Source organism: Medicago truncatula, unplaced genomic scaffold (assembly GCF_003473485.1).
Source record: "Medicago truncatula cultivar Jemalong A17 unplaced genomic scaffold, MtrunA17r5.0-ANR MtrunA17Chr0c09, whole genome shotgun sequence".
In the NCBI taxonomy this organism is placed as follows: Eukaryota; Viridiplantae; Streptophyta; class Magnoliopsida; order Fabales; family Fabaceae; genus Medicago; species Medicago truncatula.
Genome location: NW_024340372.1, coordinates 16,150 through 29,647, shown reverse-complemented (window position 1 = coordinate 29,647; position 13,498 = coordinate 16,150). Strand labels below are relative to the sequence as shown.

At 32.7% G+C, this 13,498-nt stretch overlaps 3 protein-coding genes across 3 annotated transcripts; all 3 read left to right on the top strand.

The window, feature by feature from the left end:
* The first annotated feature begins 405 nt into the window (after positions 1-405).
* On the top strand, positions 406-6,011 carry LOC120577876 (LRR receptor-like serine/threonine-protein kinase GSO1). The gene is made up of 4 exons (XM_039829769.1): positions 406-1,192; positions 3,191-3,283; positions 3,499-5,490; positions 5,692-6,011. Exons 1-4 carry the CDS (start codon positions 406-408, stop codon positions 6,009-6,011), a joined length of 3,192 nt encoding a protein of 1,063 aa, XP_039685703.1.
* Positions 6,012-10,596: 4,585 nt separating this feature from the next.
* On the top strand, positions 10,597-11,887 carry LOC120577874 (polyadenylate-binding protein 2-like). Its single transcript, XM_039829767.1, has 4 exons — positions 10,597-11,357; positions 11,478-11,555; positions 11,638-11,727; positions 11,882-11,887. Exons 1-4 carry the CDS (start codon positions 10,602-10,604, stop codon positions 11,885-11,887), a joined length of 930 nt encoding a protein of 309 aa, XP_039685701.1. The 5' UTR covers positions 10,597-10,601.
* A 163-nt stretch (positions 11,888-12,050) lies between these two features.
* Positions 12,051-13,172, top strand: LOC120577875 (polyadenylate-binding protein 3-like). The gene is made up of 3 exons (XM_039829768.1): positions 12,051-12,340; positions 12,440-12,637; positions 12,718-13,172. The coding sequence occupies exons 1-3, from the start codon at positions 12,161-12,163 to the stop codon at positions 12,928-12,930; spliced, it is 591 nt and encodes a 196-aa protein (XP_039685702.1). The 5' UTR covers positions 12,051-12,160; the 3' UTR covers positions 12,931-13,172.
* The last annotated feature ends 326 nt before the right edge of the window (positions 13,173-13,498 follow it).

Sequence of the window (13,498 nt, the reverse complement as noted above, 5' to 3'; positions counted from 1 at the left end):
ATCTTAAACTGGTTAACTCTTTCACAAATAGGTTTAATTTTTACGTTGATACAACTTAAAATATATAATCCGAACATTTATTTTCTTCATTTTATTTTGGCAGAAAGAGGGTGTATAGGAGCGTTCGGAATTCATAATACAAAAATCAAACATTTTAGGTTCTATAATCCGAACATCCATAATGACTTTTTTGTTGCGATTCCACAAACATTCACACCGCAAGCACACACTACATTGAATAAAGTGTTTTTGTAATCATGACCAAGGTGGAAACTATCGGCAAAATAAAACTATAATTTCACGGTAGAAAAGTTTAAATGTTTGTTTTCACCCCATAGCATTGCTCTCAATATAAATATCCTCTTCTGGTGCTTTAATTGGATACATGCATAAATAGTATTGAAAATGGCCAAATTATACTCTTGGCTCTTTATTCTTTCTGCCTCAATTTATTATTACTTCTTCACTTGCTTAGCTGTGAGTAGTAAGAAAAACCTAACCACCGATGAATTTTCACTTCTTGCATTCAAATCCTCAATTACCTTAGATCCTTATCATATTCTTAGTAATTGGTCAATTTCCACTTCTGCTTCTTCTTTCTCTTCATGCAATTGGGTTGGTGTTACTTGTGATGAACATCATGGAAGAGTAAATGCATTGAATCTTAGTAACATGGGCCTTGAAGGTAACATTTCTCCTCAATTAGGAAATCTCTCTTTCCTTGTTGTTCTTGATCTACATGGCAATAGTTTCCATGGTGAGTTACCACATGAGTTATTTCAATTGCATAATAGATTGAAAATGTTGGATTTGAGCAACAATGATTTTGTTGGAGAAATTCCGAAAGGAATTGGTGATCTTACACAACTGAGATTTGTGAACCTGCAATATAATATGCTCACAGGTAACATATTGATGTTCAACAACTCATCGTTGCAATACTTATATCTTGGATATAATAATATGACTGGAATCCTTCCAACAAATATTTGTCTAGGGCTTCCAAACCTTAGATCACTCTATCTTTATGCTAATGATTTTTCTGGTATGATGCCAAATGTTTGGCGTGATTGCAAAGAGTTGGAAGAATTGGAATTATCCAAAAATAATTTTGACAAAGGACGTATACCTGCTGACATTGGAAAATTGACCAAACTTCAGTCTCTGTATCTCGCAAAAAACAACTTGGAGGGTAAGATATTTTTGCCTATATATTAAGTGTTTTTTTTTTTTTTAATATTAAGTTATTATTTATTGTTTCTTTAAAGTTAGTGCATTGCCTAAAAATGTTACCTCCTCTTTCAATAATTATAAGTTAATTTTGAAAATTAATTGCCCTTAAAAATAAGTCTAGCTTTAAATTAGGTTTGATATCCGAATGATTGTACAAATATATGAGAGAGATATTTAAGAAACAACGTGAATATGAGAGATAGAGTTGTCCAACAGTTATCACAAAATGATTGTACAAATATCATTTTTCTTTTTCCTTTCACGTGTTTATTGTTACATTATATGCATTCATGGTGCCTTTGATTTGATAATAAGACTTCAAATGAGTTGAGTCAAGTCGAAGTCATATGTGCTTGATTCGACTAGATAAAAATCAATTTAGTTTGAAACGAACGTTTCTTTTATATTGACTTTCAAATTATAACAAATCAAACTAACCATGATTATATATTTAAATGCCACTAAAAATATAACCAAAAAATATAATATAAATTCTTAGTTTTTTTAATGACATCAACAACAATCTTTATTATATAAAAAGTTGTTTAAGAGTATAATTTGAATAATCAAAAAGTAAGTTTATATATATATATATATATATATATATATATATATATATATATGTGTGTGTGTGTGTGTGTGTCCTCGAGAGCTTAGCTCACACACACACACACACACAGAGATATTCATATCGTGATTGTTACACTTTTATTTTAATATATGAATTTACTCTTATCTATTTGTTACATGTGTTATTTGTATTGAAAGTTAAGGGTAATTTTGAAAAGAGAAAAAGTCAATGCAAAAGAGTCAAAATATGCTATTTTATATATATATATATATATATATATATATATATATATATATATATATATATATATATATATATATATATAGTATAGATATATGGGTTCTTTAACTTAATTTAAAGTTTCAAACATATCATTTATATTTTTATGTTTGAAAATGTTTAAATTTTGGACCAATCTTTATTTTCACCAAAAGTCTAACTTTTTTTCTTGAATAAACCAAAAGTCTTACTTGAATATTCAAAGAATATAAATTACATTTTCAATTTCTAAGATAACATCTAAATCATATCATCACTTTATCAAAAAAAAAAAAAAAAAAATCTAAATCATATCATCACTTCAAGAATTAGGTGCTGCACGCCCTCAACATTTGCAAATTCATATTTCATCTTCGATCGACCTAATGAGTATGAGAGAAGGAGTTGTATTATCATTTCTCATTATTTCCACTCACTTGTTTAATGTTACATTATATACATTAATGGTGCGTTTGATTTGCTAATAAGACTTCAAATGAGTTGAGTCAAATCGAATTCATCGAAGTTCGATTCAACTCGATAAAAATCAGTTCAGTTCGTAACTCAACTAAAGTTCGAAACGAACATTTCTTTTGTTTGAGTTTGACTTGTTTAAAGTACATGACCAACTTAATTCGGCTCATCAAGTTCAACTCATCTATTTGAATCACATAATTAAAAAAAATAAGTTAAAATAAGTTTATGCTCCTATAAATATCTACACTTTCAGTTTTGATATCTTTATAATATTTCCATAAATATTTTCCGTTTTAGTTTCTGCTATTAAGTAAACTAATGTGTATCATTTAAAATTATTTTTCACATTCATGTTTTGCACCCTTAATCGAGGGTTTATCTAGATCTTCCACTATATGTTATAATATCAAATCCAACAAAATTAATATGATCTATTTTAGTTTTTATCTAAGATTATGACCGTTTAGTTGTTAACAAATGTGATATTGGGTGATGAAATATTGTTTCTACTATATAATGCGATGTACATAAATTTGTAAGAAAAATGAACTATTGATGAAAATTGGTTCAAATGATGTAAACATTTTAAAAGATAAAAACCTAAGTAAACTTTTGTAAACTAATTAATTTAAACTTGTATGTTACATATAGGTGAAATTCCAATCTCCCTCTTCAACATCTCTTCGTTGAGAGTGATCAGCCTTTTGGGTAACAATTTAAATGGAATTCTTCCACATGAGACGTGTAATCAACTTCCTCAACTTAAAAGTTTCTTCCTACACAATAATTATCTTGAAGGAACCATTCCACGATCAATTGGCAACTGCACATCGTTACAAGAGTTATATTTATATAATAACTTTTTTACAGGTATACCCTTAACCTTTTTACACCATGCTTCATCATCATAGACATGTGGCTTTGTTTATGTGTTGTTTCTTTATGATATGTGATGTTAGGTTCGTTACCAATGGAGATTGGCCATCTCAATCAACTTCAGATTCTACAAATGTGGAATAACAACTTGAGTGGACCTATTCCTTCAAAACTCTTCAACATTTCAACATTGGAAAATTTGTTTCTTGGACAAAATTCTTTCTCAGGCATGCTTCCATCAAATCTCGGATTTGGCCTTCCTAACCTACGAGTACTACGCATGTATGGAAACAAGTTTGTTGGAAAAATTCCAAATAGTATATCCAATGCTTCAAATCTTGTTGCAGTTAGCCTTAGTGATAATGAACTTAGTGGAATTATTCCCAATTCTTTTGGAGATTTAAGATTCCTCAATTATCTCAGATTAGATAGCAATAATTTGACATTAATGGATGATTCTCTTGAAATAAACTTCCTCACTTCACTTACAAGTTGTAAACATCTGACACATCTTGATGTATCAGAGAATATTTTGCTATCAAAACTTCCCAGGTCCATTGGAAACTTATCTTTAGAATACTTTTGGGCAGATTCTTGTGGAATTAATGGAAATATTCCACTTGAAACTGGAAACATGAGCAACCTGATTAGATTATCTTTGTGGGATAATGATTTAAATGGATCAATCCCTGGTTCAATTAAAGGGTTACATAAACTTCAATCTTTAGAACTTGGTTACAATAGACTACAAGGATCCATGATTGATGAGCTTTGTGAAATTAAGAGTTTGAGTGAGTTATATTTAATAAGCAATAAGCTTTTTGGAGTGTTACCAACATGTTTGGGAAATATGACTTCACTTAGAAAGCTTTACTTAGGATCTAACAGGTTAACCTCTAGTATACCTTCCTCCTTTTGGAATCTTGAAGATATTTTAGAGGTAAACCTATCCTCCAATGCTTTAATTGGAAATCTTCCACCTGAGATTAAGAATTTGAGAGCTGTTATACTGTTGGACTTGTCAAGAAATCAAATTTCAAGAAACATTCCAACAGCCATAAGTTTCTTGACAACTTTAGAATCTTTTTCTTTAGCATCTAACAAATTGAATGGATCTATTCCAAAATCACTTGGTGAAATGTTAAGCTTAAGTTTCTTGGACTTGTCTCAAAATCTTTTAACCGGTGTGATCCCAAAATCCTTAGAGCTACTTTCTGATCTTAAATACATAAATTTGTCATACAATATATTGCAAGGAGAGATTCCTGATGGAGGACCTTTCAAAAGATTCGCAGCTCAGTCTTTCATGCATAATGAAGCCTTGTGTGGCTGTCATCGCTTAAAAGTACCTCCATGTGATCAACATAGGAAAAAGTCAAAGACAAAGATGCTATTAATCATATCCATATCACTCATAATTGCTGTGTTGGGCATTATTATTGTTGCATGTACAATGCTTCAAATGCATAAAAGGAAAAAGGTTGAAAGTCCACGTGAAAGGGGTTTATCCACTGTAGGAGTTCCAATAAGGATTTCCTATTATGAACTCGTCCAAGCAACTAATGGATTCAGCGAGACTAATTTACTTGGAAGGGGTGGTTTTGGATCAGTGTATAAAGGAATGCTTTCTATTGGGAAGATGATAGCAGTTAAAGTACTTGACTTAACAATGGAAGCTACTTCAAGAAGCTTTGATGCAGAATGCAATGCAATGCGCAACCTCCGGCATAGAAATCTCGTCCAAATTATCAGTAGTTGTTCAAATCCTGATTTCAAATCTCTAGTGATGGAGTTTATGTCAAACGGAAGTTTGGAAAAATGGTTATACTCTAATAACAATTTTTTGGATTTCTTGCAAAGGTTGAACATAATGATAGATGTGGCATCTGCATTGGAGTATCTCCATCATGGTTCTTCAATACCAGTGGTTCATTGTGACTTGAAGCCTAGTAATGTGTTACTAGATGAAGCTATGATTGCACATGTGAGTGATTTTGGCATTTCCAAGCTCTTGGATGAAGGACAATCAAAAACTCATACAGGGACTTTAGCTACTCTTGGCTATGTTGCACCAGGTAAATAATTTATTCACTTCTAAATCATATTATATCTTATCGGATTGTCTAAATAGCAATAATATTGACTTATTTTTAGGCCTAGTTGTCTAACCATCAACATACTTATATGATTTTCTTGTGTTTTGTTTTTGGCAGCAACAAAAAAACAATTATAATTGAGATTTTTTTTTATAACCAGTGATTAATGTGTATATACAGAGTATGGATCTAAAGGAGTCATTTCTGTTAAAGGAGATGTGTACAGCTATGGGATAATGCTAATGGAACTGTTCACCGGAAAGAAGCCAACAAATGAAATGTTTTCAGAAGAATTAACTTTGAAAACTTGGATTAGCGAATCGATGGCCAATTCGAGTATGGAAGTTGTGGATTACAATCTAGACTCGCAACATGGGAAAGAAATTTATAATATCTTAGCTTTAGCATTGAGATGTTGTGAAGAATCTCCTGAGGCTCGGATTAATATGACAGATGCAGCTACCTCGTTAATCAAGATCAAGACCTCATTCATCCCATGAAAAAGGAGATCAAGAAATAAAATTAAGTAGTGAATTATAAAGCACACATTATTATATGCTTTGGAAACATCCTTCCTGTTCCTTTATTCCAAATGATATTTGAATCTAGGTTTAATATAAAACATTGTTTAATCGAAAATTATATGTAGTTGTTGCATCCTGTTGCTCTTGTTACGGTATCATCTATTGAAGTTGTATTTGAGTCTCATGTTGTCAAGGTTCGTAGATCGTGCAATAAACATTTGTGTCTGAGAACCCTCATTATTTGAACTGAGTCTCACATTGTTGATTCATGAGTTGAGAGTTTAGACTAATCTCTCAAGGTATAAAATTCCATTTACATCTCTCAATAGAAGCTATTTCACATGTACTAGGAAAGAGAAGGTAGCGAAGAGAAATAAAAATTAAGAAAAAAGTTGGGAGGATGGAGAGACGCACATAAAATTAAGTTGGTTGTAATCCTCAAAACATGAACAAATTGATAGGTTGATGATTACTATCTAGACATGGCAATGGAGCGAGGTGTGGACGGGTTTTACGGGTTTGGGTATCCCCGCCTCATCTCTGTCCCCGCATTGAATAATTTTTTTGATAAAAAATAGAAGTATTTTTTTAGCAACCCCTAAAGAAATGTTGTAATGTATTATCCAGCAATATGCTCACTTTAACATTTGTTAGACCGATTGATTTAGTTTCTCCTTTAAATATCAATGATGGTTTTTATAACACGACAATTATCAAACAAAATAACACGACAATTTTCAGGACGGGTTTGGGTATGGGTTCGGGGTGGGTACCTATATACCCGTTACCCGTCCCATACCCGTGTTTTGAAATCTGGGAAAACTCAAACCTAGTCAAAACGGGAAAATCCGTCAAATTAGATTTGGTTTGGACGGGTAACCACGGACATGGGTTTTGTTGTCATGTCTACTACTATCTACACACTCTATAGCTCATTTACTTTTCACAATGTTTATCAGTCTTCAGATTTTAAAAGGTAATCAAAGTCATAATGGATGTAGAAATACTATTACTATTTCTGTGTAGTTCTATGCTCTTTTACATGCAAAAAATTCTCCATTTCAGTTCTAAACATGTGGAAGCCTGGGTAGAGAATTATTGAACCAATGACATCTCTCTATCTATCTATCTTTATACTTCGTAAAGAAAACTTGAGTTGTTTAAATGTAAGTTTTATGATGATGTGACATTCTAGAAAAGCTTCCTATCATCTCTCAAATCTTTTAATTTTGATCCCATAATTTTTTGTAAAAAAAAAATCTCATTATTTACATTACAATAAATGACATCCCTTCATACTCCAATCAAATAAATTATTATTGTTGTTGTTGTTATTATTATTATTATTATTATTATTATTATTATGCTTAAATGTGTAATTAGTCCTTGCACTTTCATCAGTTTTTGGGATTGGTTCCTGCACTTTTTTTTGTTTAGTTTAGGTCCCTGCAATTTGTAAATAATTTGTTATTGGTCCCTCCGTTTGTCAACTATTAAAAAAAAAAGAAACTAAAACTAAAACTAATAGAGTGCCACATGGCCCAATTAATTCATGCCACGTGGCATCTGACAAAACATAAATAATATTAGTTCAGATTTAATTAAAAAAACAAAATTAAATCTAAATTAATCGTGTGCCATTTTATCGTTAAAATTCCCATGTCTTTTTTTTTTTTAATCGGCATATATTGAAAAGGCAAGCACAAGAAGTGCAAATTGGCAAAGCTGATACAACTGAAAAACAAACCCCTGCATACTGTCATTAACGCAGCAGCAGTAAGGGAAAATGCAGAAAAATAAGTGCAACAAACAGAGGGGCATAAGCCTAAACACCAAAAAGAACAAAGCTATATACATGCCCACCCTAAATGACAAAGCTATATTTTCACCCAACGGCCAACATCTGTTCAACCAATAAATCAAAGAAAGTTATGTTTACCGTACCATGACAGGTTTAATTTGAGTAAGTACATGATATTGGCAACAATAAATTATAGTAATCCACACAATATTGCAACTCTTCAGACAAAATTCAAAGATGTACATATAACTAGTAAACTTTTACATACCCGTGTTGATTTTCCCGAGTAGCAGACACCAAAGATGGATTTATCGTTTGACCTTCAGAAACGGCAGATGGATCCACACCATTTCGACCATTACACGTAAACCCTTGGTCGGTGTTGCGAGGTAGCATCTAGATTGAAAATGAAATTTTTCCAAATGTGAGGAATCAACTAGAAATTTTATTTACAAAACAATGAAGCACACACTTCAAGAATAAATACGTGGTTCTGCTGCACCCGTGTCCAGGATGACCTCGCCTCTGAAGTTGGTATGGCAGGATGTAATTTGGAGCAACTGCAGATCGCATACCTGGTATCAATTGTTGCTGGTATCCGTATCAAGTTGGTATGGGAGGATGTATTTAGTTAGCATATTCATTAATTAATTGATTTAGAAAATAAGTGTATTAGGAAGCTTCTATTTGTGAGTGTATCATAAAGTGTTTTTTTCCAATTTAACATTTATGTGAAGGTCAACACAACATGCAGCAAATAAAACAAAATAATACAGGAAAATAATACTTTTGTCAAAGTCAAGTCAAGTCAAATTACGTCACAATTAAAAATAAATAAAATAAAATAAAACGCTGCGATTCGATTCAGCAAATTTGTCATATAAAATCCTTGTATCACACAACCTTATTCACTCCAAAGAAAACCAGTTCTTCCTTACAGTGTTGAAAGAAAACCAGAAAACCAATCCTTACAGTGTTGAAAGAAAACCAGAAAACCAGTTCTTCCTTACTGTAAGTTTTTTTTCTTCTCACTCTCTTTCTTTATTGTTTTTTTTTTTTTAATTTTATTCACAATAAAAATGTTCTCTACTGTTACATTGTTTCAGTGTTGAAGCAATGGCAGCAATAGTTTCATCACCAAAGATCGTTGTTCCAGCAGCTTTGACCAGTGCTGGAAGATTTGAGAATTCTTCTTTGTACGTCGGTGATCTTCAAGGGAACGTAAATGATGCGCAGCTGTATGATCTGTTCAGCCAGATTGCCCCTGTGATTTCTGTTAGGGTTTGCAGAGATCAGATGACGCAGTCATCTCTTGGTTATGGCTATGTTAACTACTCCAACGCTCGTGATGGTTTGTATTTCGAGTTTCATTCTTTTATTATGTGTTTTTTTTAATTCAATCTTTGGATCTTTGGATTATAATTTTTTTTTTTTTGAGGAGAATCATATAATCTTGTTGATGGAATGCATTGTAATTGTTTGAATACCTTATTGAATTTATTTTTTTGTTTGGAGAGAAAAAGATAAGGGTTAGGTTTTTCAAAACTTATTGCAAATCTTAATTAAATTTGATGACTATATATGATTACTAAAGTACAATTATTTTTTCTGAAGTAGTAAAAGGTCATGTTTTAAAGTCTAGCTTGTCTCTGAGATTCTTTCATATTGCAGAGAATCACTATCAAATACGCCCAAGTGGCCACAATTGTTGTTGTGTTTAAGATTGAAACCCTATTTGTCATTTAAATCGTGGTAGAAACTCTTTGTTTGTGTTGAAAGTTGTTGTCAAGTAATACGTCTGCAATTGCGTTAATGAAGTGATTGTGGAAATATCATAAACCTTGGCATCGTGACTACTAAAGTTGTTAAGATTTTCCCAACTTGTTGCAATTCTTAATTGATTTTTATGACTCTAATTACAGAAGGAGTAAAGTAAATTCCTTTTTCTGAGTAAAACCCCAGTAATTAAATTATGTTTTTATGTCATGGTTAAGTCGGGATTCTTTAATATTGTGTCGGGATTCTTCGATCCCTATTTTAAATGTTATTAATCATTGGAGCCGCGTTACTAACATGCAAACATTAAAAATCTTAGTCACAATTTCTGATGTGGCTATTCCTTGAAACCATGTTCAACATCATTCATGATTTAAATCATTGTTGCGATCCTTGGTAAGGTAGAAAGTTGTTGTCAAACACGACTAATGCGGCTACAATGTTGGCAATAGTCTATGCGTCCATGGTAGTCAGTTCTGCAATAGTAATGTGACTGTGGAAATATCATAAACCTTGGCAACATGACTACCAATGACGTGTAGGCTGTGTTTTAGAATATTATTTTTATATTTGGTTACTGATTGGTTGATTTGGGAAGTATATGATTCATATTCACAAATTAATAATTAAAGCCCTACAATTGCGACCATCCCTAATTAAAGCAAACCAAATTGCAGCCATCCCTGTAATCTGTCAAGAGCTTTATTGTATGTACAACAACATAATTGTGTCGGGGTTGAGGTAATGGGTTTAGGCTCATATTGTCTAGAGATATAACATTTGTTGTGCTTATAAACTTTTGAGGTCATATTCAACATTAAGCTGATTTTGTGATGATGAGTTACATTCAAAATTGAAGTACATATTATAAGACAATGCATTAATTAATTAAAGAAAATGTGTTCAATTTTGTAAATCATCTATAAAAACATTGTTTTATTTATATATGTTTCTTTAACTTCAAAATTTATATTGCAGCTGCTAATGCGATGGAGAATTTGAACTATGTTCCTCTGAATGGAAAACCCATTCGTATTATGTTTTCTCATCGAGACCCTCTCATTCGTAAAACTGGATTTGCAAATCTGTTCATTAAGAATCTAGAAACATCAATAGATAACAAGGCATTGCATGAAACTTTTTCTGTTTTTGGAAATGTGCTTTCTTGTAAGGTTGCTATGGATAGCAATGGTCATTCTAAGGGACATGGTTTTGTTCAATTTGACAATGATCAGTCTGCAAAAAATGCTATTGAAAAGTTGGATGGCAGGCTGATGAATGATAAGAAAGTTTATGTAGGGTATTTTGTTCGGTGTCAAGAAAGGTCATCACCTAAGTTCACTAATGTGTATGTGAAAAACCTTTCTGAATCATATACTAATGAGGACCTTAAGCAGCTTTTCAACACTTTTGGTGTAATAACAAGTGTTAAGATAATGAAAGATGAGAATGGGAACTCTAAACGTTTTGGTTTTGTGAATTTCCAAAGCTCAGATTCAGCAGCTACTGCTGTTGAGAAGTTGAATGGGAGCACAACTAATGATGGGAAGGTTTTATTTGTCGGGAGGGCTCAGAAAAAATCGGAAAGGGAGGCAGAGTTGAAAGCTTTCTTTGAGCAAGAAAAGCTAAAAAGATATGAGAAATTTCAAGGAGCTAACTTATATTTGAAAAACATTGATAAGAGTCTTAATGAAGAAAAACTGAAGGAGCTGTTTTCTGAGTTTGGAACAATAACATCTTGCAAGGTATATCAAAACTTATCTTTGTTTATTTATTGTTATAGTGTAACATGCATTTGTGTCATTACTCACTTCATAATTATTTGAATATCTGAAAGTATAACTGCATTTAATATGTTTCTTCAGGTAATGTCTGATGCTCGTGGACGCAGCAAGGGCGTCGGTTTTGTTGCTTTTACCACACCTGAGGAAGCGAGCAAAGCTGTATGTCGTTTGTTATTTTGTTAAAAAAGATTTTGCACAACCTTTTTTATGAGATGCTTGATTTGTATTATGTTTTTTTTAGATCGATGAAATGAATGGGAAGATTATTGGACAGAAGCCAGTATATGTTTCTGTGGCCCAACGCAAAGAAGAAAGGAAAGCTCAATTGCAGGTAAAACTTGTCTTTTATCTTGTAAATATATTATTTAAATTGACCTCGTAATTAAAATATGGATAAATCAATTACAATTACAATTTGCTGAAATATTCAATTACTATTTGATTTGTATACAACATAAATTTTTCATTGTAGTTTTTATTTGTAGCATTGATTTAGTAATAAGTTATCAATTTCCTATTTTTGTTCATATGATGGTCTTTCAGAAACATGCTTACTTTCATTTTTTTTGGTTTTCGATCTTAAACAAATTCAGTCTTTCTTACATTGTATTTTGTACAAATTCAACAGTTAGATTCACAAGCTTGTGTAATTGCAGGCACATTTTCCTGCAATTCAAGTATCGGGTGGAAATGCTGGATACCATTCAAGTGTACAAAGACTTGCTCCGCAACAATTTTATTATGAGCAAGGTACATTTGATCTCATGGCGCCTCAGCCAAACGGATACGGTTTCCGGCCAAAGTTCATGTCAGATGTGGGACCTGGCTTTGTTACTCCAAATTACTTGCTGCCATATCACCTTCAGAGGCAGGGACATCCGGGGAATAGGATGGGTGGGCGTCCAGCTGGTAACTTCCAGCAAGTCCGACAGAAGAAAAACCAAGTATTTATTCCGTAAATCTAAGTTTTTTTCTGTTGTAAATAATATTACTAAATAACTCGTAACCCCAACATTTAAAACAAATTTAATTTTTGAATCTAGATGCTACCTCGTAACCCCAATCAAGGGCTTAAATACAATGGTCAAAATGGCGTGGGTATGTCTGTAGATCCCGGAAGTCAATTGATGGATCCATCTGCGAGTGCTGCAACCTCCACTGGCAATCACCATCATGGTCCATTGTCTAACAACTCGCTTGCTTCAGCTTTGGCTTCTGCTTCTCAAGAAAATCAACATCGGGTATGTAAAAATTTGCTAGCTATATGTTAACCTTTGAATTTTCTGTGTCAATATATTATAATGTATTGTTGGTTAAACAGATGCTGGAAGAACATTTACATCCTCTGGTGGGTCGTCTTGCACCAACCATTCAGACTGCAAAGGTGACAAGAATGTTGCTGGAAATGGACCAGTCAGAGGTCATTCATCTGATCGAGTCACCTGAGGAGCTGAAGATGAAGGTTGCTGAGGCTATGCGATTCCTTCGTGATGCTTCACAAGGTCCTGCAGTTGGTGATAAGATCGGCTCATAATCACTTAGTGAATGAAATAATCTTAGATGTTGTTTTGGATACTTGTCAGGATTTTCCCCCTTTTCTATCAGGATTTTTGTATTAAGGATTTCATGTGTTACATTAATGATTACATTAATGATTAGTTGGGAATCCCTTTCCCCTTGTTTGTAATTAATTTTTCTTCCTGCAGGTGAATCTAATTTAGATTGAGGAATTCAATCCAAGTGGATTAGTTTCCAAAATCTGTGGTGAAAGAAAATTCGCCCAAATGTATATCATATAGTTGTGAAAACAGCATATGCCTAAAGTTTTGTCAAGTATACGATCCAATATTCAATTATCTGTCGCTACATCATTTTTTCTACGAGTTTCAAACATAGTATGTTTGATTCCATTTTTGGATGAGGCAAAACTTGCAGCAGTGGCAGCAAGCAAATCCGCAACACGCGGAGTAGCCTTCCTTCGTTAAACGGCTATAAAATGAGTTCAAGTTGTTTGAATATGGTTACGGAACCATAACAATAAATCAGTCCTTTTGCATAATTGATATCATTCAGATTTAAATCTGATTATTTTGAATCAATCA

Bases quoted from the DNA above. Each gene is read 5' to 3' on its own strand.
- LOC120577876 (XM_039829769.1), top strand. From the start codon at position 406: ATGGCCAAATTATACTCTTGGCTCTTTATTCTTTCTGCCTCAATTTAT. The intron at 1,193-3,190 runs GTAAGATATTTT...TGTTACATATAG, and splicing joins CGCAAAAAACAACTTGGAGG to GTGAAATTCCAATCTCCCTC. The intron at 3,284-3,498 runs GTAATCAACTTC...ATGTGATGTTAG, and splicing joins AATTCTTCCACATGAGACGT to GTTCGTTACCAATGGAGATT.
- LOC120577874 (XM_039829767.1), top strand. From the start codon at position 10,602: ATGGAGAATTTGAACTATGTTCCTCTGAATGGAAAACCCATTCGTATT. The intron at 11,358-11,477 runs GTATATCAAAAC...ATGTTTCTTCAG, and splicing joins GAACAATAACATCTTGCAAG to GTAATGTCTGATGCTCGTGG. The intron at 11,556-11,637 runs GTATGTCGTTTG...TGTTTTTTTTAG, and splicing joins CTGAGGAAGCGAGCAAAGCT to ATCGATGAAATGAATGGGAA.
- LOC120577875 (XM_039829768.1), top strand. From the start codon at position 12,161: ATGGCGCCTCAGCCAAACGGATACGGTTTCCGGCCAAAGTTCATGTCA. The intron at 12,341-12,439 runs GTATTTATTCCG...TTTTGAATCTAG, and splicing joins TCCGACAGAAGAAAAACCAA to ATGCTACCTCGTAACCCCAA. The intron at 12,638-12,717 runs GTATGTAAAAAT...TTGGTTAAACAG, and splicing joins CTCAAGAAAATCAACATCGG to ATGCTGGAAGAACATTTACA.